Below are 26,132 nucleotides of genomic sequence, written 5' to 3' on the forward strand. Positions count from 1 at the left end.
ACCTTCCAAAATACAACACATTAAAAGAACATACCTAATGGAGTGTAATGTGAAAAGGAAAATGTTAAGTTTGTGAAATGGGGTCTTTGTTTATTTCACAGCTCACATGGATTTAAGTATTAGAAGTAATATAATATAAGTCAAGTGAATGTGACAAAACATCATGAAGTGGGGGATAAATTCATGACACATCATGCCAGATATCAGTGGAGTCTGACTGTTGTCTTTACTCTTTTTCTTGAAGACCATGGCATGCTACCGTACAGACTGTGTTGAAAAACCTCTGGGGCATCTGGTGGGCTCTCATCCTGTTTGGTGCTTCATCATTCCTCTGATGTTGTCTGCTGCTTTAGGAGGAGGACTATATTTTCTCAAAGACTGTGAAGACAATGATGTCGAAAATCAATTCACACCGATCAACGGACCTTCTAAGCAAGCAAGACTGTTCGTGAAGGAAAGGTTTCCAAAAAACGAGTCAAAGACTGAGGGAAACTATGCAGTGATGATATTGTCCTCAGTGGAAGGAAATATTCTAACAAAAGCAGCTTTTGAAGAAATCATTAGACTCGACAAGAAAGTAAATTCTTTCTCTGTCAAACACCTTCAAATGCAATTAAGTTTCAAAGATGTTTGTGCCAAAGTGAATGAAAACTGTGTGCCGAATTCCATTCTGGACATCATTTAAAATAATGCCGAGAAAATAGGGAAGCTTGTCTTATCCTTCCCGATGTTTCTTTGGAAAGGCAAACCAGTTTTTCTGGGCTCTGCAGTAGGAGGTGTGGAGGAGAAGGGATGGAATCATCCAGCGAGCAGATGCCATCAGACTTTTCTACTTATTGCAGGATGAACATAGATCCGTTCAATGGCTTCAACACTTCCAAAAGATTCTGTCCAATGAAACACTTAGCAGTGGAGTCAAGGTATGAAGACAAAATGATTGATGATGCCATTTAGTCTCAAGACTTAAAATGTCTGAATCTCTTTGTATTAGTCAACATAATGTAAAAACTTTTTTAAACTATTTTTTTAATCATAAAGCTAACTTTCCAATGATATAACTTGATAAGATTGAGGAGAACTGGCTTTATACATCCACTAAAATCACATTGACACCAGTTGAAAGTTAAAAACCACAGTTAAAGTGGTTCAGAGTTATGGGAAATTTCCTTGCATCGTTGATTTAATATTTCTAATTATTGTTGTAAATGATTTGTAGCAACATTTTCAAATGAGAAATAATGGGTCCATACGTGTCCAAATGTTTTTGGAGCTGTTGCATTTATTTTAATTTAAATGAACTTTGCAGGTGTCCTATTTTTCTTCATTGTCCAGACAAGAGGAGATTGAGAAACGCACAGATGGCATTCCTCTCTTTTCCATAACTTACTTGCGATATCTTGCATACGGTAAGGACTAACAAACCACACACCACTTAGCACAATGAGAAAGTGTGCGTTTCTCAACCCAATATTTGCTTCTCTCAGACTTAGTTAATATTAGGAAGACAGTACAATAAATTTACTTTGGTTTAATGTACCATTAATCCAGAATGATTTTAATGGTCTTTTATTTGATTTCAGACTTGATAATGTGAGGAACAAGATTTGGGTGTCTATAATGGGGGGGTTGTCAGCGGGCCTGGCCGTCCTCTCCAGCTTTGGCTTGCTGCTTTATCTTGACATGCCATTTGTGATTACAGTGGCTAATTTACCTTTCTTGATTCTGGGTAAAATAGAGCATTTACTTGGGTTAAAAATAATTCAGGAGCGTGTAAACTGTTGGATTGAAAACGGGATATACACTCTTAAAAATGAAGGTGCTTAAAAGCTTCTTCACAGCGATGCCATAGAAGAACCGTTTTTGGTTCCACAAAGAACCTTCTGTGAAACTTTTGTGAAACAGTTCTTTATGGAACCCAAAGGTTCTTCTATGGCATTGAATAACTGTTTGAAGCACCTTTTTTAAGAGTGTAGCTAAAGAATGTTCTGAACTTCTAAGAGTTCTTTGGACTCAGTCCTAAAGGGATCAAATAACCATTGCAATTGGCATGAAATATCATGTCATCTTAAACTCCAGACCCTTTTTTGAAGAAAAGTCTCTGTACCGTCTGTGCTGTGTCGGCGGGGACTATGATAAAGAGACTGGCACTGAGAAACAACAACCCATCATGTACTTCTTCAAGTCCTATTATGGGCCATTTCTTATCAAGCCCCCGTGCAAAGCATGCGTGATCCTGCTGTATGCCACTTATCTGGCCGGAGGTATTTATGGATGTCTTCGTTTGAAACAGGGCATTGACATGAGTGACCTAGCAACAGATGACTCGTATTTTATCAACTATTATGACAATGAGAAGAAATTCTTCTCCAGTTATGGTCCAAATGTTATGGTGATTGTGACTGAGGAATTTCCATACTGGCACGAAAGCCAACGGTCTGAGATGAACCGTTGTGTGGAAAACATCCACAGCTTGAGTTTTGTCAAGAAAGAATTCTCCACCTCGTGGCTAGACCGTTACTTAAATTTTAGTCAAATTAGAAACTACAGTATTGACAATGAGTTTGATTTTATGGAGAAGTACTCAACTATATTTTATTTAAATAATGAAATGCTTTCAAGTTGGTGCCATGACCCTGATTGCCCATAGAAACATTGTGTTTATCCACATCAAATAGTTATTCTTTATAAGTTCTGTGTAAATATTTATAATAATGTTCAAAATAATTATGTTTGTTATGCAGAGAAACCAACACATTCATGTATGATTTTTGTGTATTATGTGTATTGTTTGTATATATGTTTTTAATTTTTAAATAAAAACAAGAGATGTTGTTTTCAGTGTTGTTAAAGATTTTTTTAGTTATGACGTTTTGTAAATACTTTTCTACATCACATTTAAAATCTTTTTTTAGAATAAATCGGTAAGACCTATTTTTTATTTCACTCTTCACAAAAAATATTTTACTTCATTTACATTTTTTACATTACTTAAGTACATTAAACATAAAAAACTGTTTACATCTACTAATATATGAATTTGAGTAAAGTAGAAAGTACTAGATTTCTAAACTAGATTTTTTTTAGACTACTAGACTTTATCTGCAGTAAAAACGCTACTGTCCTCTGATTTTCACCATAACACCAGTTTGATTGGGATATATTGTATATTCAAGAAAATATATTAATTTGAGGTGAATTAATAAACCTCAACAGCAAAAGTATATGATTTCACATCACCATATTAAAAAAAAAGAAAATACCAAAACGCAATGGGATGGGTGAGATGACTTTTTAAGGTGTTCCTTCCTCATGTATCAACAAATGTTTGCTCTGATCTGCAAATATGACCACAAGACACTGTCTGAGAGCTTTCACACACAAACCCAATATTTGCCTCCCGGAACCCTTTGTGACCTGAAAGTCACAATCTGAGTTTATATTTTTTGCAGTGGATACAACCAAAGGCCTTTTAAACACTTCACTTGGTTCTCTTCACTTGGTTTACTTGATGGCCATCTTGGTAACGTTCCTAGGACAGCTATTCTCCAAGCACACAAGTACAGCTCCTATCTTATGTAAAGGTTATCTGGAACCAGACATGAGTGGTCTTAAACTACTGTACCCTGAAGGGTGTCTTGGTTGACTGTGCATTATTCTGCTTAATACACGACTTCTTGTATGCATAATAAATCAATACAGGCTAGTAAATATTGATTTCAACAGTCAACCTTGCAACAAAACAAACACTGCAACCACATCGTTTTTTTTAAAGGATAAGGATTAATCAGTAATATTATTTCAGTTGTACAGCGAACTCATAATTAATACTGAAGTCCTTTAAGTCCATTGGCATTTCTGGTCCTTGTAAATAAAGAACAAAAGGACTAACTTTGTACTTATACATTATAAAACCTTACTGATCAATCCAATTTAATGGCAATAATGTGAAAGGATACGTTTAAGGATTATTTTGTCTTAAAACGTCAAAACCATCGTCCTTTTTAAGACCTTTTAAAACATGATAGCTAAAATAATTTCTTCATCTAACCCTACAAAGTTTGAACACATGGTCAATATTATTACAGATTTATTTTTATTTATTACAAAATTACTTATTCTAACGTGTAGATCTTACGTTCTCAAAATGATTAAAATAAATGTATATAACCGATCATAACATTGCTCATCTGTGATGGCATCATTGATTGTTTGTTCCGTGCCATTCTCGTCATTTGCGCCACTGACGTCCGTTCAGAACATGTCATTGTTTACAGGTCTGGATTAAGCGCTCGTGCGGCGATGATGACTCATATTGCAGCATGATTCACAAGCTCGTGCAGTTGCATGCATCCATCCTGTGCTGCTCGCATCACTGCAGTATTTTCTCCAGTGAGCGACAAGCGTGCAGCTCTGCCCAGCTTTTGTTTCATTGCAAATGAATGCTCGACGCCTGCCATAACAGTGGCGTTAGAGGCCGTTTATACCGAACGCGTTTTAAGCACACATCTTTGTCGAAGTTTCAACTTATTTTCAACTTGACGAGGCAGGTTGTGAACGCCGCATATGACACGAGGCTTCTTATAAATAAGAGCGAGACGCAATTGACATCCGTCTTTTGTCAGTAAACCAACAACCAAAAAACAGCGAAGATGGAGCACAAAAACGGGTTCTGTGTGAACATCCCGGTATGTTTCTACATAGGTCGCGTTCTCGCATTCAAAAACAAATAAACATGGAGAAACAGATATGTTTTTAACTTTACGCGACGCATGAGACGCGACGCAATGGTTACACACGTTCTGTAACACGAGTTCTGTTTTTTATAATGAATCTTTTGTTTATTTTTCACTCATAATGCTTAAAAGCTGTTCGTGCATGCGTTTTTCCTCCACCTAATGTGTTTTCCGTGCGCAATTTGTCTCGTAAACAGGATAGCCCTATTGGCCCGTATGTACGTTTATATAAGAGCTTTAATAAAAGTACTCGTGGCCATCGAGCGTCTATTTTTACCGGAACCTGAAATCATAATGTGATCTTTGAGGTTTTTAGTGTATATTTTGCCTTCAGCACTGGACAGCTCCTTCGGTTTCTCTACCAAACACCCATCTGTCGAATGATTGACAGCTCAAATGACCATACACCAATCAAGAACACTTTCCCCAAACCTATGGGGTGACGAGGAGGACGGGATGTTGGTAACGTTGAGAAGTCCGAATCCGAATTTCCGCGAATCGGTTCTTTCGAACAGTTCATTTGAATTAGCCCGTTCATAAAGCGGATTCGAGGCTCTAACAGGATCAGTCGCAAACGAACCGATTCAATCGGTTATTGAAAAGAACGTGTTAAACAAACGAGTCCTTGGCGAATCGGACACCAATAGATGTAAGAGCGAATGGTCTCTGCCGTTCTCATGCTTTAAGACTGGAGTGGACAAAAGAGGGCGGAGTGTGTTTGTCATCCAAGTGTGAAGTACTGACTCCCTGCCTCCGAAAAAGGGATTTTTCTCTCTCGTTCGATCACGTCTGTTGTGGTCCAGCATCATACTGAGAGGAGAGCGTCGGGGATCCTTAACATCTGCTGCGCTCCTGCTTGGATCTGTGTGGATACGAGACCAAACTGGCATCACCGACGAGTGGACACTTACAAACAACACTATTGTACCATCTCTCCGACATGAGAAATGGATTACTGATACACTAAATGTTTCCTGTTTGGGGATCCCGTGGCAGAAATGCGTGCAAATCCACAGGTGAAAAAACCGATGCGCTAATTTGATTCGTACCAGGTGTGATTTCTCGCATCAGATTTGAGGAACTAAAAGCTGGCAAGGTAAAAGAGGGATTGAAGGATATGGCCATAATCCGGATATCGTTAATCTTGCAAGTAGGATTTGTTATAGGATCAAATTATAGACATGTGGAACAAGATCGGGACGTAAATGCAAAGCTGCCCATTTATAATACGCACAACAACCAGCAAGCGCATCTCCGGAAGCCTCACTCGGGTTTAGCGCAGAAGATTGAGGACCAGGTACCGAAAGTGGTGACTGCGTTTCTACACACGGGGGATTCCTCCACCTTAAAACACGCCAACTGCTCCAGGAGATATGAGCTGGGGGTACTGCGGGGAAGGAGGCACGGAGACGCGCATCACTCGATGCGCAGCGTGCTGGACACGGTTGTGCACGCCACAAACTTCCTAAACATGATTTTACAAGCCAGCAGAGATCAGAGCCCCAGACGTGACATTGAGTGGTATCACGCTCTGGTGAGGAGTATCCTGGAGGGAGACCTAAAGATTCACAGAGCTGTGGTCACCTTGAGCGCAGGGAGTACACCTGACGGGCCACCTGTTTACCTTCAGGCCACTCGGGCAGGTGGAGAGATCATTCTCCAGGATTTATCCAGCAATGCCCAGCATATTTTGAAAAACAGAACGGCAGATACCGAGTGGTACCACGAGCATAAGAATAAAAAGAAGACCAATCTTCAAAGACGTGTGCTGAGTCAAGATTTTGTCTCGTATGACGCCTCCGTGCGCAATGGAGAAAGTTATATCACCGACAAAACTCAGATTCATTGGTCAGCTCCTTATTTAGAGTGCGAGAATGGAAATTTCATTCCCAGGTGGCTCTTGACACTGTCTGCTGGCTTCTATGGACTTAAGCCCAACCGAAGTCCTGACTTCAGGTAAATTTGGCATCCATATGTCAATGTCATGTGTAGCGCGGCACGATAAAGAATATTATCAATACAAAATCTGCGATTATAAAGATGACTATTTTCATTCTTTGTTAGGAATTAATCTATCTGTAAAGCAGTGGTTTTCACAATCTTATCACATTGCAATTGTTTTATTTTGTTATTCTTGTTATTTGTCTATGCTGTTGGTTAGTATGGCACACCATCGCTGCAGGTGTAAAGACTGCTTCTAAAAATAACCGATGCCGGTGGTTACATAGAAACCCCTCGGCCCCCTAACAATCAGTTTGCTTCTCAATATACAACCACAGCCATCAGAGATGTTTGGATCGAGCTAACCTGGTGGAGACGTTGTGTACAAGGATCCTTGACTGTTGTAAGATGTGTTAAGGGACGCTGGAGCTCTGAGATGAGGAATAGGGCTGTTTCCTGTTCATAATTAATCCCACAGGTACAAGCAGCACAGACTTAGATTTGCGATCTGAAATTGTTCTTTGCAAGCTGACCCTTGTATAACAAACTCACCACTAATAATGTGATTGATGTCAGTGTATTTAATTAGATTCGGTTGAGAGACACGGCATTACAGTGGCCGTGCTGTTGGGCTCAATTTGTTGTATATGTCCAAATAGTGTGCTCAGTTCTGTCTTTACACTGTCATTTCAAAGTCTCCAGTCGATTGTTTAAATGAGGATAGGCAGAGGAAGCCGATGTCTCTCTGGGTTTGTTCAGTAGTTATGCTGTAATTTGTAACCTCCCTGTGCAGGTCGTTATTTGGCCAGGGCTCGTCATATGATTGCTCGTTTCCCCAGAGTAATGAATACCGAAACACTTGCTGGCTATGACATTAAGGTAGATCCATCCTGTAGTCTTTAGGCCCTCTGTCTGCCACCTACATGTATTTATGGAGGGGCAATGACGGGGGGAAGGGGTGTTCTCTAATGCTCGGCCTGCAGCCTTCACTTCCAGGATCCCTTTCAATCAATACCATAATAATGAATAAATAATGAAAGATGTACAACAGCCACTAGAAGCACCTCTCATGCATCTGGAGACATTTGAATGTTGTGTCAGAATTTTCCATGTAGATTAGATGTTTGTATCACAGCAGACAACCTGCTCTTCATGAACTGAAGACGTCGGTCGTCAGATGAAATTTCAATTACATCTGATGGAGTCTTTCCTTACTTGACTGGTTCTATGATGAACCTTGAGCTAATAGAGCATTCATGATACATCCATTTTTTTCATGTTTGGAAGAAGTGCTTGCCCATGCAGTACTTGTCATTGCAGATGCCTGGACGTTGCTATGTGGTTTCTACGGTGTCCTGAGTATTTTTTACTATGTTTCTGTGTAATTTATGGTATGTTCTGGATGGTTGCTAGGGTGCCAAATCTTGTCACTGTAAACACCACAAAGTTAACCTTTACCCTCAATAATGGTTTACATGACATGTTCTGTTGAAAGCATGTTCATATTCACTTTTAAGCAACACAACAGTGATATTTGTACAAAAAAATATAGATTTATATGTGATAACCTGTATATTCACGTGTCTTGTCATGCTGTCAGTCTTTCACATTGCTGTTGGATGACTTTGTCACTCCTGTGGTTTGATTTTGTTGAAATTCAACAGACACTGGACTGGAATGACCACAATACATCTAGAAATGCTGATTACATAAAAATTTGGAATGTTTTTATTTTCTACGGCTGTATGCCATGTGTGTTTCTTAGGTTACTATGTGCATACATTCTTTACAACCCTGGTCAGATGTGAGTGGAGAGCAATTTGAAGTCTATCTAAAGCTGTGCTGTCTGCCATGAGTCCTCTAGGGATACACACATCCACAGTCTCTTGTCATCAACTGTAGGTATTCTGCCCTACAAGACCCCTCAAGAGCCCATGGGAGGCTGAGCTGCGGGAATAGGCCAATTAGATCTGACCTGGTGTTCTTAAAAGGCCAGCGCCAATCCATAGGAATATCGTGCTAGCCTCGCAGAGCTAGTGCTTCGACTAATGACAGACATTCTGGTACATATAACAATTCAGACCAAAATCCACTATGGTTTAGTCACAGTAAGAGCAATTACTTATTAAGAAATCAGGCACTAAATGGAGTTTAGAGATGATCAAAGGATGGAGATTCGTTCCTGCTCCCTAGCACTTATTGTGTATGCAACTACTTTGTATTGACAAATGTGTACCCCAAAATCATCCAAAATTCTGAAAGCTTTGGTCATTTTTGTGTGAACTATAGTATACATGAAACAAGCACGCTAGTCAATTTAATAGCAGAACAGATTGTAAAAAATCATGAGGCTTTATTGTTTATCGTAGCTATTTTGTTTCTTAATGAAGTCATTCCCTTGATGACGATTTTTATCCCCCGCTAAGTAACATTGTCCTAAGCATCTTAGAGTCGGTGAACGTTAAGGTTCACTGAGAGAATAACAGAGTGAATATGAATGAAATGGAAATGTCTTCTATTAATACTGATGTCCTTTCTGACCTCCTGTCTGGAGAAATCTAGCCATCTCGCGTGTTAGCCGGAATTAGCGTGAACATGGTTTCTTTGCTCTTGTGCGTGCTTTGAATCGAATTTGAGTTTATTATGAAAAAGGGGAGCTCATTAAAAAGAATGCGCATGGAGACGAATGTCACCTCTTTTCATCCAGAGCAAAGCTGGATCTCGCTAGCAGCGCTATTATGCTAATGCTATCCAAAAGGAAGGAAGACAGTTAGATAAAATTCAATTAGCCAACAAACGCGCACAATGAAAAACACACTGCCGTACATGCCGCAAACTGTCATTCTGCCACAGACTCTGTACAATATGGGTCTGTACAATAAAGGATAGAGTCATTTTCAAGCATACTCGTTCAGTCAGCGAGAGGGCCTTAGGCCACATGGGGGCATATTGAATGGCAAATGCCCTTAAAAGCTCTTTTAATAAATCAGGTGCGCTGATGCATTTTGTTTTCATATGATCTTAATGCCATGTTTCGCTTCTATTTTAAGGAAGCATAATGCAGGAAATGTGACAGAAATGCATTAGGTTGACAGGAGGAGTTTCGGCTAATGTGACTCAATGCCCGGCCGGACAATGTTTTCTCTGCTGTGACACCGAGGTCATTTTGTGGAGTACAGTTAACAGTTATCAAAGCAGACAGCCCGGTGATCTTTAATGTCACAGAGCCCTGTGACGCTTTCTCTTTGTGCCCTCACATTTCACTCTGTGCCACCCCCACCCTGTTCCATCAGCCAGTGTTTCTACACAAGAAACACTAAACACTTATCATTGTATATTTTTGTCGGACTCATGTTGTCACGAGTGTTACATTTGTTCCTCTGACTAAACCGTTGTAATGATTCAGAGGAATGGGAATGTAGGGCATGTGTCATATGGATGTTGTATTATTTTGTGGTTCTTTTGAATTATTTTCAAGCTATGATCTACTGTATTTGCATTGTAACTGAAAAACACAAGCAAAACTTGTTGAAAAATTGAAAATGAATGGAAGGAAAGAGTGTTTATTTGAAACGAGGCGGCATCAGACACGCATAGATCCTGCATGGGTGGTTCTATATTGGGGAGTGCAGGACTGCCCTACAAACACATTCAAGTAAACAGAGGATGTGCATTTTTTTTCTCGATAAAAAAACCAATTGTTTATTATCTACTCGGACTACAGAGATGTCCCATCACTATTTGCTTATTTATTGTCAGGTTTTTTATAAGCTCATGCTTGAAGCATTGAACTTGGTTGAGAAATGTAAACATTGCTGTGGTTTTTGCTGATATTACCCACAACCCAAAGCTAGAAGGAGGAGTTTACTGATGCTACACTGACTTAATAACAAAAGTGATGCTTGACCGAATTAATAAATAAATAAATTATAGATTAAACATTATATAAGAAATAATGAATGAAGCAAAGCTGAAAAGTTATGATGAGTTGTTTTTTGATGTCATTTAGGCAACAATGGTCGCTTTTGTTACATGTTAGAATGTCCCAGGGCATATACTAGGGCATAGTATAAGTAGACGAACTGAGATGTAGTATTCGTGTATGGTGTGAATCATTTCGCTGAGGTATGGGGTAAGGTGTCACGAGAACATGGTGGTCCCAAGAGAGATTTACTGCATTTCCAAATTTAAGGAAGGAAAACGCAATCTCATGAGATTTTGTAACTATTTTTCAAGGTGGCTAATCTGTCTGATTTTATTCGTATGTTGTAGTATGATTTGCTTCCTCTCCAGTGACGGTTAGGCTTCACTATGGCTTTTTCTAATATTGCTTCACTTTATATGAATTCATACGAATCTGCCACCTCGTAAAATAGTTACGAATTCCTGTGAAACAGGAATCCTATCAAACTATAGCAGCATTATAGCATTGTTGATCCTCTGCAATTCGGTCGCTAATAGTCCTTGTCAAGTGAATGGATTTGTCTCTTTATATTCTCGTCAGTGCGGCAGTGGAAAGTCTGTTTTGGCTTGGAGTTGGATATATTAGGGAATATGCTGATATAAGCAAGTAAACCCATGAGTACTGGGCATTAATCCAGGGTTTAAAATGTCCCTTGGATAACATCTTGAAAACCTCTTTAGTTTCTTTGGCCCACTCGCCTTTATTTGGCATTTTTCCTACAAACTGGATTAAACAATACATCATGTAAGGACATTATGGGATTACATATAGACTGTGAGAAGGAGTGAGGAGGAGTTTAATCCTGTGATCACCACTGATATGACATTATATTACTGTTATACTGTCATCACCGGTGCAAGGTTATTTTAGTTTAGTAAAATGAAAACTTTGAAAACGTCGCTGTTCATTGAAATCTTAAAAAATGATTTGGAAAAACTTAACTAGTGGAAATGTTGCCTCAAAGATAAACGGAAATAAATAATAAATTATAATAATTAAATAAAACTAAAATGGAAATTAATTAATATTATATGGCAACATAAAAAATAAACAAATCAATTATAAAATGACAAAAGCATATACCAAAATTGCTAAAACTTGAACTAAAATTAACATAAAACTACAGAGCTAATAAAACTAAAATCAAAACTATAACAACTCTGCACCGGTGTAATCACCATCATGACGTAACCTCTCAACATGCTTAAACACGTTAGTGACGTTACAGAATCACGCTGACAGCCACCTGTAACACCACAGCACAATAGTGGAACGTTTCCCACTTTGAAAAATAAAAATCTTGTTGTTACAGTTGCATCGAATCAGTCAAGATGCATGAAATTGTTCTTCTCAGGTCCCATAAGCTTCTCCAGATCTCATTTCAATCTCACGCAAGTCTGAAATACAATCCAATGTCACATAGTCTGCCATGCTAATTACAGTCGATTTATACTAATCACAATAATCAGCAGGCTTTTCATCATCAAGAGAAAATGATGGCACGGTTAACCATTCAGCTTCCAGTCTTCTGAGTTAATAATGGAAAACAGAGCCACAGGTCCTGTTTGACCTTGGAGGAGGGATGTGCAGATGCTTGATGAACACAGGAACTAAAACTAGCACACGTGTGTGGCCAAGGCTTCAATTAAGGTGATAGGAGGCTTTTCCGGGACTGCAGCTTCGCTGTCTGGCTTAGAAAGAGAGTCAGAACAAAATTATAAAAATAGAATGGAAATAGATGGAGAAATGTTTTTATTTCAGACCAGTGTTATAGTTTAATTTAAATGTGATTCCTGGCAGCTTTTGTATGATTTTTATTAAGGAAGTCATCATTTGTTTAAAAGATCATTAATAAATTTGCATTGGCTCATTATTTTGTTTCCATAGTTCAATTGTAGTTCAAACACAAAGGTCATGGTTTCGATCGGTTTGGACAAACTCATCTTTGTTTGGATAAAAGCATCTGTGAAATGCGTAAATGTAAACGAATTTAAAATTTCAACCCCCCCATTTGTATTATTCTAATGTGAAAATGATATTTAATTTAATTATTTATAATATCATTTATATTATCTTAAGTCAATGGCATTTAATACACTGAGGCATAATTGTCTTTGGGAAAACTGTGAGATTGCTCACCTGCTTAAAATAAAATCACATTCAAAATAAGGTGGATGGAGGGCGTGCTGAGCTCATAACAGGGTTTATTTTATGGTGACAGTTGTCTTAATGATGCTTCTCGTCTACTTCAGCTAACCAAACCAAAACACAAGCTTTTACTGCAGCAACATTATCTCTTCTTTCATTCTGAGGAACTTTGACTTCATGTTAAAAGTATGAAAATATCTGTAGTTTACACCACTGCTGTGTGTTGATCAATCAGCTGATATTTACCCATAACTTTATTTGTGTAAAGTCACAAACTGACCCGACCAGAAATAATTGTTCCTCAATGTGTCAGTAAATACGTTTTTGTCTCACTAATCTGCGTAAATTGAATTCGTTGTTGTTATTGTATTATCTACTGTATATAATGACATTATATTGGCCATTAGCCGCCCAGTTCTGTAGCTAGATGAACATCTCGTCAACATTCAACATGATTTATGTTTATAAGAGTGTGTGATGAATTACACACTGAAGTTTAATATTATAGAGTTTAGTGGTTTGTTTAAAGCCACACTCAAAATAATGAACAATAGTGCATTTAATAAGAGTAAATCATTGGTAGTCTGTTTGTGTGTGTGTGTGTGTAACAAACATTTAATGTTGATTTGGAGGTATCCATTTAAAATGACATTGCACAGGTCCCTTCACTTTGTGAGAGTTTCTCTTTACTGATCATCCGGATGTTCTATAACACATTGACAGCAGATGTGAGAGTGCAGGTGCAAACAGCTGTGAGAAATCAAAATAAACACGATGAAGACAGATGCCATTATAAATCCCTTCAACGTCGCTCAGCATCATCTTTTGAGCTGTAACTCATAGTCATAGATCAAAGCTTCTTTTATCAGCCTAAAATGAATATGTGCACTATTAGTGATATGTAGCATTTATGGGCCCTACAGTAGCTCTCTGCATTACCCACAAGGAACCGCCATTCATTTAGATTCCTTTTGCTTTAGCGGCTTCTCAGTTCAGCATCAGAACACCAGGCTATTTCTTCTCTACTGCTCCTCAGTGAAGAAGGCTTATTATACATTGTGTGTCTGTGAGATGCTGGAGGTTTCATGCTCTTTTCTTCATTCATGAGCGCAGATGGGCTGTGAGGAAGACTTTATTGATGAGTGTAATGACGACCCAGTTGATGACTTGCTATTCATTGGGTAAACATTAAAACATAATGTTTTAATGGGTCCAAGGTTCAAATATGAATTTACAGTCACTTCATTTTGATCATACTGTATATTAAAAGCTGAAACTGGCTTGTATATAGATAAGGTGACCCCAAAATGTATTTGGACAACTCAACTCAACTCTCAACTCAACTTTATTTATATAGCGCTTTTACAATTTTCATTGTTACAAAGCAGCTGTACATGAGACATATTGACTATAAGCAAAATAATTAAAGTTGTACCTGCAGAAACAAGAAAAGGTTGAAAACACAGAAGACAGACATACCCACATACAAAACACTCCACACACACAATATGCACACGTACTAACACACATAGACAGAGACACACACACACACATGGATGCGCACGCACACACACACAACACACACACACGTACGTACGTACGTAATAATGTGGAACGTCCTTCTTAAGTAGTTTTCCTTTAATTGGGCTCACCTGGCAAACTACTTATCACAGGTGTCTGAGATTGATTTCAGTGATCCAAAGAGCACTGAGACACAATACCATCCATAAGTTTAATTGAACAATATAAAATTAAATGTTTACGACACTTAAATCCAATTTGCATAATAATTTGGAACGCAGTGTATGTAGGAGTGTGCTGTGGTCAATGGTATCGAATGCAGCACTAAGGTCTAGCAGCACCAATAACGAGATACAACCTCGGTCAGACGCCAATAGCAGATCATTTGTAACTCTGATCAAAGCAGTCTCTGTACTGTGACATGCTCTAAATCCAGACTGGAATTCTTCATTGATGTCATTCCTTTGGAGGAAGGAGCATAATTGAGTTGAAACTACTTTTTCCAGAACTTTAGATATGAAAGGTAGATTCGATATAGGCCTGTAGTTCCTTAGTTCTCTAGGGTCGNGACCGCGTCCTTCTTTATCCAGCTCTATCATCTCAGCTCTTGTCAGGTCCCCACTTCCCATTCTCCGCTCTACCATCAGGTCAGGCCATGAACTGCATCCTGCTCGCTGTGGTAACCTTGGAACAATGAGACAAGACTGGCTGAGAGTAGAGTACTGTTCTGTACTCTTTGATGCAACAAGTACATCAGTTGTGTTTTTGGTTCCGGTTGATCTAACTAATGCAGCCTAAACCCTCTAAAGATTTCTATTATGGAAGAGTAGTGTATGCAAGATTAAAAAGATGCGTCTTTAGTCTAGATTTAAACTGACAGAGTGTGTCTGCCTCCCGGACAGTGCAGGGAAGACTATTCCAACTATGGGACTATGGGATAGTTCACACAAAAATAAACATTCTTTCATCATTTTCTCATTCTCATGTGATGTATGACTTTCTTTTGTCTGCAGAACACAAAAGAAGATATTTTGAAGAATGTTGATAACCAAACAACACTGGCCCCTATTGACTTCCATTGACTAGACACAAAACCACATTTTTCAAAATATCTTCTTTTGTGTTACACAGAAAAAAGTCACATAATGGTTTTAAATGATATGAGCGTGGATAATGATGACAGATTTTTTGGGGTGTCTCTTTAAGTCGCACTTAATAAATCTAGCTAAAAAAAATGATTGCTTTGCCTTGGATAACAAAATATCAAAACAAGTGAACAAAATTGCTTGAGCTTTATATCTGCCATGACTTTAAATTAACTGGTGTCAAAGTGATTTTTTGCTGGATGGATGATGTTGGCTTCACTCAAGTTCTCACAGTAGTGTAACCACGGGTGTACTTCATCACATTAACTATTGACATATTCCTCTAATGCTTGACAACCACAAGAGATCTAAATACGTTTGCCTTCATATTTTCAGTTTGTCCCAGTGAAATAAAAACTGACAATGCCTGTATTTTTCATGAAATATTGCAGCGTTTATTTTAAATAGTTTATCAATGTGGGTCATTGTCTTTTTAAAATTCGTGTGCCCTCATAATCTTTAGTTAAAATCTGAAAATGGTTTTGACTAGAAGAGATACAGCTACCTCCACTGGGCATGCGCACTTCAATACCGCATAATTTTTGTCACGCTGACAACAGTTAATTACTTTTTTTATTATTGTAAGGTTAGGTTTAGGGTTGGGGTATGTGTAGGCATTAGCTAGCATGTAATTTATTGTAATTTCATGGCGAGATTTTGCATCACTTCCGGCTGGAGCTGTATCCCTTCTAGCAACAACCACACGCACTCCCTTCCTGTAATGACTATCCATCTTAAATGACGTAAGATGCTGCCAGTTCCATTTCAAAATGCAACGGCTGTTTTATACTGTACAGCCAATCAAATCACAGAGAAAAGCCAAAGCCATGCTCGCTATTTTCCTCATTAGAAATTCTATTTAACTTGAAAATGCATAAAAATACAGAAGTAAAAAAGATCGCAACTTCCTGGGGACTTTAACATTAAAATCTAACAAACATCTTTTTGTGACTTTTTTGCTCGGGGGTTTCTAGTCCTGGTCCTGAAGAGCCACTATGTCAGTGTTTACATTGATTAAATTGACATATGATTTAATCTAAAAGGATTTACAGTGCTCTGTACATTTTTATATCAGCATGTGTGTATGTTAGTGATCGAACCCAAAACGTTCTTGTTGCTAACACAATGCTTTGTCAAATAAGCTTATATCTTTACATCAAATCAAACACACATGCCTTTAAATGTCAAGAAGACCTTGATCAGTTAGTTCAGGTGTGTTAGATTAAGGTCACTCTTCACGACAGAGGCTCTTAAGGAACAGAATCAGAACACCTCTTTTTTTGCTTAAAAAGTGTCCCTGTGTTTGTTTTTGTCTTTAAAATAAATGCCATGTGCATTGACATTTGGATTTTAGGGTTTTGGGTTCACTTTGGGGCCAAAACTTGTTGTAGAGTGAGGTGTGGTGTACATGTGTGTGTGTATTTGCAAAAAAAGGCAGACATTATTTTTATCAATCAGACTATGTAACAGTCATGTTACAACCATTATTAAACCAGGGATTTGTTCAACGGTTCTGGACCACTGATCTATATAAATGACTGGATTGCTCATCATGACGTCATTACACTGAAGCTACCGCGCCACCATGTTGGTATGCCCAAACGTTCTATTAAATAAACAAGGAGTTATCACTCGTTAATGATAAAACGGTAACTTACCAGTCCCCGTTTTTATATCTAAAGTCTCACAGTACATTCTTACAATGCAAATGTCTTAAGCATTCAGTGTTGGGTTTGATTACTTTTTTGGTAACGGAGTAATTTAACGCGTTATAATTCCTAAAATAGTAGTTAGATTATAGTTCTAAGCCCAGGTAACTATACGTTACAGCTGCGTTACATCGTTGCCGTTGTATCGTTTTATCATTTAGTATATTGTAAAAAGCGAAATATCTTTTTTTCAAAGTCTGGATGGCTGCCTGTCGCACTCGCGACATCATCAAACTGAAACGCGCCTGCGCGGAATGTACTACCAAAGCCACTCCATGGAAAGCCTGCCATCTTAAGTTTAAAACTCGTAACGGCCAATGCTATCGCCGCGCAGAACGCAGGCAAGGAGACTAGACACCGGATATGATTGGCTGAGGTGCCTCTCGTGACGATGTTAGCCTTTATGCTCCAATTGTAAGTATTACAGACCCATACATCTCCCTATCACACGACTTTGGTAAATGGAGAGAGAAACGTATGCATTCTGTAGCTGGAAATACAATCATTATTTTGAGTTTATTTATTTCTGAAACTAAGGAGAGACTTTTTACATTATGGAGTATGCAGGTTTAGAAATGTTAACATATGAAAAAATGTTTTAAGTTAAAATGTCACAGAGTTTAATTATTATTATTATTTATGACAGGCTTTAGTATGAAATAAGAAAAAAGAATGTATTAAAATAATTAAAGACGAGATAGAGTAGAGTATGCACTTCCCAATAAAGTTTAGTCTTGAGAAGGCTAAAGAGGTTATTTTGTGTTTTTGAGGGGTGGGGGGTAGTAATGTAACGAGTAATGTAACTAATTACTTTTGAAATAAAGTAATCAAACCAGTAACTTGATTACTTTTAAAAGGAGTAATCAGTCATTTAATTACATTTACAGAGTAACTTGCCCAACACTGTAAACATTCAGTGTCTTATTAGATATAGAGTGAGTTACATTCATTTTCATTAAAGTCAGTTAGCGTGCATATCAGATCAGCAGACTAACGAGACACCTCAACATATGATAAATGAGTTTATTCTGAAATCTAAATATAGACAAAAACAGACTGGATATGTTCTTTAAGTCATGAAGCTTTATTTCTAAACATTTACACATGTCCTTTATAACAGTGTGAAATATTGTGTGCTTCTATACATTAATTTCTATACATCGCTATTCTGTGCAAAATAAACATAAACATTGGAAAAAAACATCAGAACTATTCATTTAAGCACACATGTGGACTAAAAACGTATCACGTGCCTAATAAGCTGAAAAACTGGTTTTGACTGTAAGTCAATGGCGCTCTCTGTCAGTTAAGCGTACCAAGATGGCGGCGCGATCGCTTTCGGTGGCTTCACCTCCTGCCGTTGGTTTAGCGTTCTAGGTGCAATCCAGTCATTAATATAGATCAAGGGTCTGGAATTATAACTTGGTCACATTTAAGTTTAGCCAAGTAACGGTTCTTCTACCGGTTACCCAAAATAATACTGGCTACACATAGTTTTACCTTCCCAGCTAATGTAATTCATGTTGTTATTGATTCTTTGCTGAAGTCTACTGAAAGTTAAGTTCGGCCAGAAAAGCGTTTGGCTTGTTGTTGGCGTTGAAACCATCTTTAGTAGTCCCCCCCCCAAAACACACAATGACAAACCCTACAAATCTGTTTGAGCATTAAAAAGCTTGGCAAGTGTTTAGAAAGCCAACCAGTTTTAATTAATACCATTAGTGTTGTGTAATGACTCTAGTAATACAGACACCACACACATCAACTTTACAAGACACAACTCAATTCAATCAATGACTTTGTCACTGAGTAATGTTCTGTTTGCTTAAAGCTGCTGTTCAGTTTGTTGTGTTGCGTGTTACCAAAATACTTTGTAAACTTTCCACATTTCTACCATCTGTACATCTTTGCAGTGTTTACATGTATCCAAGCACTAACATTTTACTGTACTAGCTTTGTTCTTTAACTTGTTTTCTTGCTGAATGATGTCTCTCTGTGTTCATCATATAGGGGTGTTGTTCGTGTGGACGTCAGTCTGCAGGATGTGGACATTGATCAGTGCTCTGTAGACGGCTGGTTTGCAGGAACACACAGGTGTAACATCACAACTATGGAGGTGAGTCCATCTCGTTTCCATCAATCCAATTCTTCACCAAACACCAGTCTTTGATCACTTGCTCCATACAGGTGGCAGTTCAAGTATTAGTGACATGTTAATTAATATCTGCTGACATTAAGACATTCTTTGACCTTTAGTTTTAAGGAATCATTTGGCATTGTGTTGCCATGTACTGACCCTCATTTCATTTATCCATACAAGTACATGAATACTAGAGGTGTTTCTTCTCGCCGATTCCAAGCCGATCTTCTGTTTCCCGTGATGCGGGCAAGAACGTCATAGCCGTCAGTACACTCAAAGCCGCAAGTAAACATGTAAACGTGCGCGAGCACAGCCTATCTTTCACGGCTCGTTTATACTCGCATGTGGTCCACTGGACCGCGAGTCTCTGCTGACTGACGCGCATCTCTCGTATCCGCTGACTGCACGCGCGTGCACACGCATCATGTACTGTACAGACAAAAAGGTGCACTGTAGTTCATCTCTCGCTGCTCCGTCTACATGAGGTATGTATGCCAACAGTGATGCTATTAGCATCATGCTAAACTCTGACACATGCTAAACTCATGTTGAAGTCGTTCACTCTGTGTAAAACATACGTAAATTCCATTCAACCTGATTCCTTGTCTTACGTTAAAACTGTGGTCATTTCACCTAGGTAAAATGACATTCAACACGACTTCTACTTGTTTTTAAAAATCCAAAATATAAAAAAATGAGTAAATCAACCAATATATGTGATATATATATAAATTGAGTTCTTTACTAACACAAAAACTGCAAATACATATACATCTTTAGAGTAGAATTCACTCATAAGATTTTTAACTTTTTTATTGAAGTTGCAGCAAAAATCAACCCACTTCTTTTAATCCTACAGACACAAGATAAAGACAATTTATTTTACATTAAAAAAAAATGAAATAAAGCAATGTTAGTTTCATAAACAGAAACAGACAAGAATAAAGTTGAAGTATTTTATTGTTATCTTAGACTTTTGTGAGATGAGTACAAAAATGAAAAAGGTAAATTAAAAGACATGTTAAGTTATATTTTATTATTTGTACTTCTTTTCAGTCACAGAGTTATTCAATTTAAGAGTTGTTTGGGAAAGAGAAGATTCTGTAATTTAATGCAGCTTGGAGAACTGCATTTAGGGAAATTTGGGGAAATTGTAATGTTCAATCATTTATGTAATGAAAATTAAAAAAATGTGTATTGAAGTTAATATGGTTTTATATACAGTATACTGTCAATTATAGTTTGTGGATAGAAAATCGGAATCGGCAAAAATCGGAATCGGCAGGTTTCACTTGTAATAAAATCGGAATCGGCAAAAAAATGGCAATTGGTGCATCTCTAGTTTATGCCATAAAAGTGTCTTCCATATGCATAATGTAAACGTGAATGGTGATATAAAAGTCCCAAACTTACCAAACGCATTTTTCAGATTCCTTCCTTATTTTATTCTTACTTTAATTTTGTATGTAATCTTACTGCATACTATAAGAAGAGTGTACTTTGTTCCAAGTTCATGTTACATATGTTGCCATTGTGTGAGGAAGTGCTGTAGCTGTAGTCATGAGACATGGCAGAAATCAATGACATCACTAACATCAAACCTGGCGCATCATGTCCTGCAAATGAGTAATAATTTACATTTAGTCATTTAGCAGACACTTATTCAAAGCGACTTACAAATGATGTAAACAACAGAAGCAATCAATGGCAGTATTTTTTTTGGGGGGGTGAAAACTGTTCCTTTAATATCTCTGGTTTGCTACAGAGCATAAATAGTCTAGTCTCTGGAGAACACAAGAGTCCAGAGATCACATAATCACGGCAGTGTGCCAGCTCATATTTGCATTTCCTCTCTTGATTTGTGACTTTCTTCCTGCAGTTGTTTTGAATAAGAAGAAAGCAGAAATTGTTTCATAGGTTTGACCTTCTGGCACAGCAGTGCATGATTTCGCTCAGTGTCTTTAATGCTGTTAACCCGATGCACGGAGGATTGCCATTATTAAGAGAATAGATATTTTAGGGCCTGGCTCCTCCATAATGAATGCGATGTAATAGATTGCACTGAATAATTGAGAACGCTCTGTGTGCTCAGCAGCCTCCTGATGGTCACTACTGCATCTTTATTTGATCACGCGACTGAATTGGGACCTCTGTCGTAGTAGCTTGAATCCAGCCGGCACAGCACAGGTCTAACAATGGCGTTCCCTCACAGCGATGCCGGATATAAATAGAGCTCGAAACTGCAGTGCAATCAGGATTTTTGTGATGTGATACAGCTGCTTTGAACCGGAGGGGCCCGCGTATGCAAAAATGCAGTTGTTTGCTCTCATTATCTCGGCTGTCTGATCGCGAATCTGCAGCCCACATGTTACTGATCCGGTTTACTCCAAATGCAGCTACATTAGCAGAATGCAAGCCACACCAGAGATTTCCTACTGCAAAAATATCATTAGCAAAGAAGGCTTAGTCTGGTATACAGTATGCATTTACAGTAGGCTTTGTGGTTGAGTGTTAAGATTGTGGATGCTATCAGATTGAGCTGAATTATTTTATTATAAGTGGTGTTTAATAATGGACACCTCAATATTTGCATTGCTTATATTTTTCGAAGTATAGGTTTCGAATAGGGCTGTCACATTATCAGATTTTCACTCGACGGTTATCAAGGCCAAAAATTCACGGTAGCAATATTACTGCGATATCTGTTGAATTTTATAAAAGGAATACACAAAATTTGATAGATGAATTGATGATGGTATTGTTTATTTATGTTTTGTCCCTCTTTGGGCAAATGAAGCAGCGAGAGAGAGTTTGTAACCAAGCTCTAAAGGCAAAAGTTTAAACAAGTGTTGAATTGTTTATGATATTATCATACGTGTAAAATTAACACTGACCACGTTTACATGGACAACAATATTCCGATGTTAACACTATTAAGACAATACTCTGCACTGTAAACCCGGATAAGTTGGCAATACTCAAATATTTTGAGTTTTAGAGATTCTTGGTTTAAGTAAGCAGAACCTTCAAATTTTGATTACTGTTAAGTTAAAGTTCGTAAGAAATCTTAGTTAGTGCGACTTAAATATTTAATTTATCCTTTTTATGAAATTAAGTAGACAGAACTTAAACAAATAAGTACCAAAATTGCATTTTTAAGTTATCTAAACTAAATTCTTTCGGTTTCATTATTTTGCATATTCCTTAGTCTTAATATGCATAAATCAAACACCTTGACTTATGTAATCCAAAATGAGCAAGAAGAGACTGATCTCAGAACTGGCATTAGAACAGTTACTGCTCACTGATGACATAACACGTTACAGGTGAAATGTAGCTTCGCAGAGACTAGGCACATGCACCACTCTTCTAAACAATGGTAACCACAAAACTGAAAAATATGTCAAACTCTTCTAAATATCTAAGAGAAGTGAACATTAAACACTAACAAGTCTTTAACTTTACTAAAAACATATAAAATTATCATATTTTTTTAAATGTACTCTCCTAATGCAGTCTGACGCAAAGCATGCTGGGAATTGGGAATCCTTCTTGACCAATTGTTGAATTAACATGTTTAAATTAAGTAAGGAGGAAATAAAATTTTTGAGTTTTATTCAAGTTAATCAAAAATAATCATTATACTTTACTCAAAAGTAAAAAAGTGTTTCACGAACTTAAAATATTTAAGTAAGTAGAACTTTTTTATAAAATTAAGTTTACATTACTTAATCTGTTTGATTATTTTGAACATTTGGGTTTACAGTGTGATTAAGAATGGACCATGTAAACAGAGCTTTTTGATTAGCTTAATCCGTCTAAACTCATAATCGTAGTAAACACAAATCGAATTAAGACGGGTGGAGTACTCCTATTTTAGTCGCATTATCGAAGTGCGGTATAGACATGTACACACCTTAATCGCACTATTACCGGCGCATAGGAACTTTCGGGGCACTTTGCGACAGGTTAATCACGCACGGCAGTGGACAGCCATTTCGTTTTATGGCAAACAACATGGCTTCAAGCAAGAAGGCACATTTTTGGTCCGAATGGGAAATAAGAAAGATGCCAACCATTCTAGAAAATAAATGAAACACCAAAAATTGTATGTGGTACCATGGCGAAGACGAACTGTTTGTTGATACATGAAATTATGGAGGGAACGTTGAACAGCGTCGCTTAGGGACATAAGGACGTATGCCATTAAACAAACTATGTAGTGTAACATGTAAAACGGGAACATGAAAGGTATATTCTTAAAGCAACTCATGTAAACACCTTAATCGTAATATTAGCTTACTCAGAATAAGGCAAATAATTTGATTACTGACGTCCATGTAAACGTGCCAACTGTATCAATAATTGTGGGTTTTAATACCACGGTTATTGTCAATACCAGTATATTGTAACACCCTGAGTTTAAAGGTTTTTTCGACATGGGCCTTGCTGACTCGAGACAGTAAGCAACCATCTCTATAGATATCCGGAACACGCTAGCAACCACATAGCAACAGAAACAGTACCAGCCACCTATTGATGCCTGGTAACTAGAGGTGCACCGATTGACCGGCCAGAGACCGGAATCGGACGGTGTTTCGTATGATCGGCCGGACCAGTGACCGGTCGGTCAGTTTCACGTCTCGCCGATTCCAAGCCGATCGTCTGTTGCCCGTCATGCGGGCAAGAACGTCACAGCCGTCAGTACACTCAAAGCCGCAAGTAAACATGTAAAAATGCGCGCGCACAGCCTGTCTTTCACGGCTCGTTTATACTCGCATGTGGGTCCAGACCGCGAGTCTCTGCTGACTGACGCGCATCTCTCATGTCCGCTGATGCACGTGCGTGCACACGCATCATGCATTGTACAGACTGTAGTTCATCTCTCGTTGCTCCGTCTACATGGGGTATGTATGCTAACAGGGATGCTAAACTCTCACACATGCTAAACTCATGTTGAAGTCGTTCACTCTGTGTAAAACAAACGTAAATTCCATTCAACCTGATTCCTTGTCTTACGTTAAAACTGTGGTCATTTCACCTAGGTAAAATGACATTCAACGCGACTTCTACTTGTTTTTAAAAATCCAAAATATATAAAAAAGAATAAATCAACCAATATATGTGATATATATCTGATTGAGTTCTTTACTAACACAAAAAAAACTGCAAATACATATACATCTTTAGAGTAGAATTCACTCATAAGAGTTTTAACTTTTTTATTGAAGTTGCAGCAAAAATCAACCCACTTCTTTTAATACTACAGACACAAGATAAAGACAATTTATTTTACATTTCAGAAAAAATGAAATAAAGCAATATTAGTTTCATAAACAGAAACAGACGAGAATAAAGTTGAAGTAGGCTATTTTATTGTTATCGTAGACTTTTGTGAGATGAGTACAAAAATGAAAAAGGTAAATTAAGCTACATGTTTAGTTATATTTTATTATTTGTACTTCTTTTCAGTCACAGAGTTCTTCAATTTAAGAGTTGTTTGGGAAAGAGAAGATTCTGTAATTTAATGCAGCTTGGAGAACTGCATTTAGGGATTTTTGGGGAAATTGTAATGTTCAATCATTTATTCAATGAAAATAAAAAAAATGTGCATTGAAGAAAAGTTAATATGGTTTATATACAGTATACTGTCAATTATAGTTTGTGGATAGAAAATCGGTATAGGCAAAAATCGGAATCGGCAGGTTTCACTTGTAATAAAATCAGAAATCGGCAAAGAAAATTGCAATCCGTGCATCTCTACTGGTAACCTCTTATCAACACTCTAACAATCGACCGTAACACCCTAAAGGGCAGTTCACTACAAAGACGATAAGAATAAAGATACAATTTTAAAGCGGCCCTAACACTTGCGGTTTCTGCCAATCTCATATTAATCTTGAGTACCTATAGAGTAGTATTGCATACTTCGTATCTTCGAAGAGTATTTAGTTTGATCACATTTATAAATGATAGATACAGCTGTACGATTATTTCCGAAAGCATGTGGCGTGTGCGGGGGAGAGGGGTAGGCTGAACTAAAGCACGTGCGCACCCATTGCCAACAAAACACAGACATCAGTTTCACTCCTCCCTCCTCCCATCCAAGGCAATTCCATCACCACCCAAGAAAAAGGCGACCATCTGGCCGGCCCAGCTCAGACAATTCCATCCCCAGCCGAGAGCAAAGACGGACTACCTGTCACATAAATGCTAAATTTACAATACTTGGTATTTAATGCTAAACTTACATCACACGACAGCAGTTTGAAGTTATGGCTGCACTCAGTGACTTTGATTGGAGGTAGCTGGGTGGGTGTTGTGGGGAGTGGGGGGGCTTGTTGGTTGTGGTTCGGGGCGTTTCATTTGTTGGGACTGTGTGGATCTGGTCTGGTTGGTCTTGTTTTGTGGTCGATGTCGGACAACAGAGGAATAAAGTTAATTATGCCATTACTACTTTTCCCTGGTTGTTCCTCTGTTGTCTGTTGTTGATCGCGGAATGAGACCGGGTTGGACCTGCACGGTTTCGGCGGGTGGGGCTTCCTGGGTCGCGGCTCGTGGGCTCTCCCTGTTCTTCGTGGACGTTGCTCGGTGGCTTTGGTCGGGGTCACTGAGTGCAGCCATGACACGTCAGAGGAGATCTGGCCCTCCCGGCTGAGCCTGGTTTCTCCCGAGGTTTTTTTTTCTCCATTATTCAGCATTGGAGTTTGGGTTCCTCGCCACAGCAGAGCAGTGCAGTGTTGGCTTGCTCACCGGGAGACTGCATTTATTTATTTATTTATTCATTTATTTATTAGATATTATTTATTATAATGATCTTGCTTGGTCTATAAA

The 26,132-nt window shown here is 38.1% G+C and overlaps 1 protein-coding gene and 1 pseudogene across 1 annotated transcript in view; both read left to right on the top strand.

Moving 5' to 3' along the window:
* The first annotated feature begins 247 nt into the window (after positions 1 to 247).
* Positions 248 to 2,647, top strand: LOC130546653 (patched domain-containing protein 3-like; annotated as a pseudogene).
* A 1,830-nt stretch (positions 2,648 to 4,477) lies between these two features.
* The window catches only part of gpr158a (G protein-coupled receptor 158a), a 92,279-nt gene continuing 70,624 nt past the window's right edge, over positions 4,478 to 26,132 (top strand). Inside the window, 2 exon segments of the mRNA XM_057322507.1 lie at positions 4,478 to 6,689; positions 19,169 to 19,274. Of these exon segments, the coding sequence (XP_057178490.1) occupies positions 5,851 to 6,689; positions 19,169 to 19,274 (945 nt within the window). The 5' untranslated portion in view covers positions 4,478 to 5,850.

Source organism: Triplophysa rosa, linkage group LG23 (assembly GCF_024868665.1).
Source record: "Triplophysa rosa linkage group LG23, Trosa_1v2, whole genome shotgun sequence".
NCBI classification, from domain to species: domain Eukaryota; kingdom Metazoa; phylum Chordata; class Actinopteri; order Cypriniformes; family Nemacheilidae; genus Triplophysa; species Triplophysa rosa.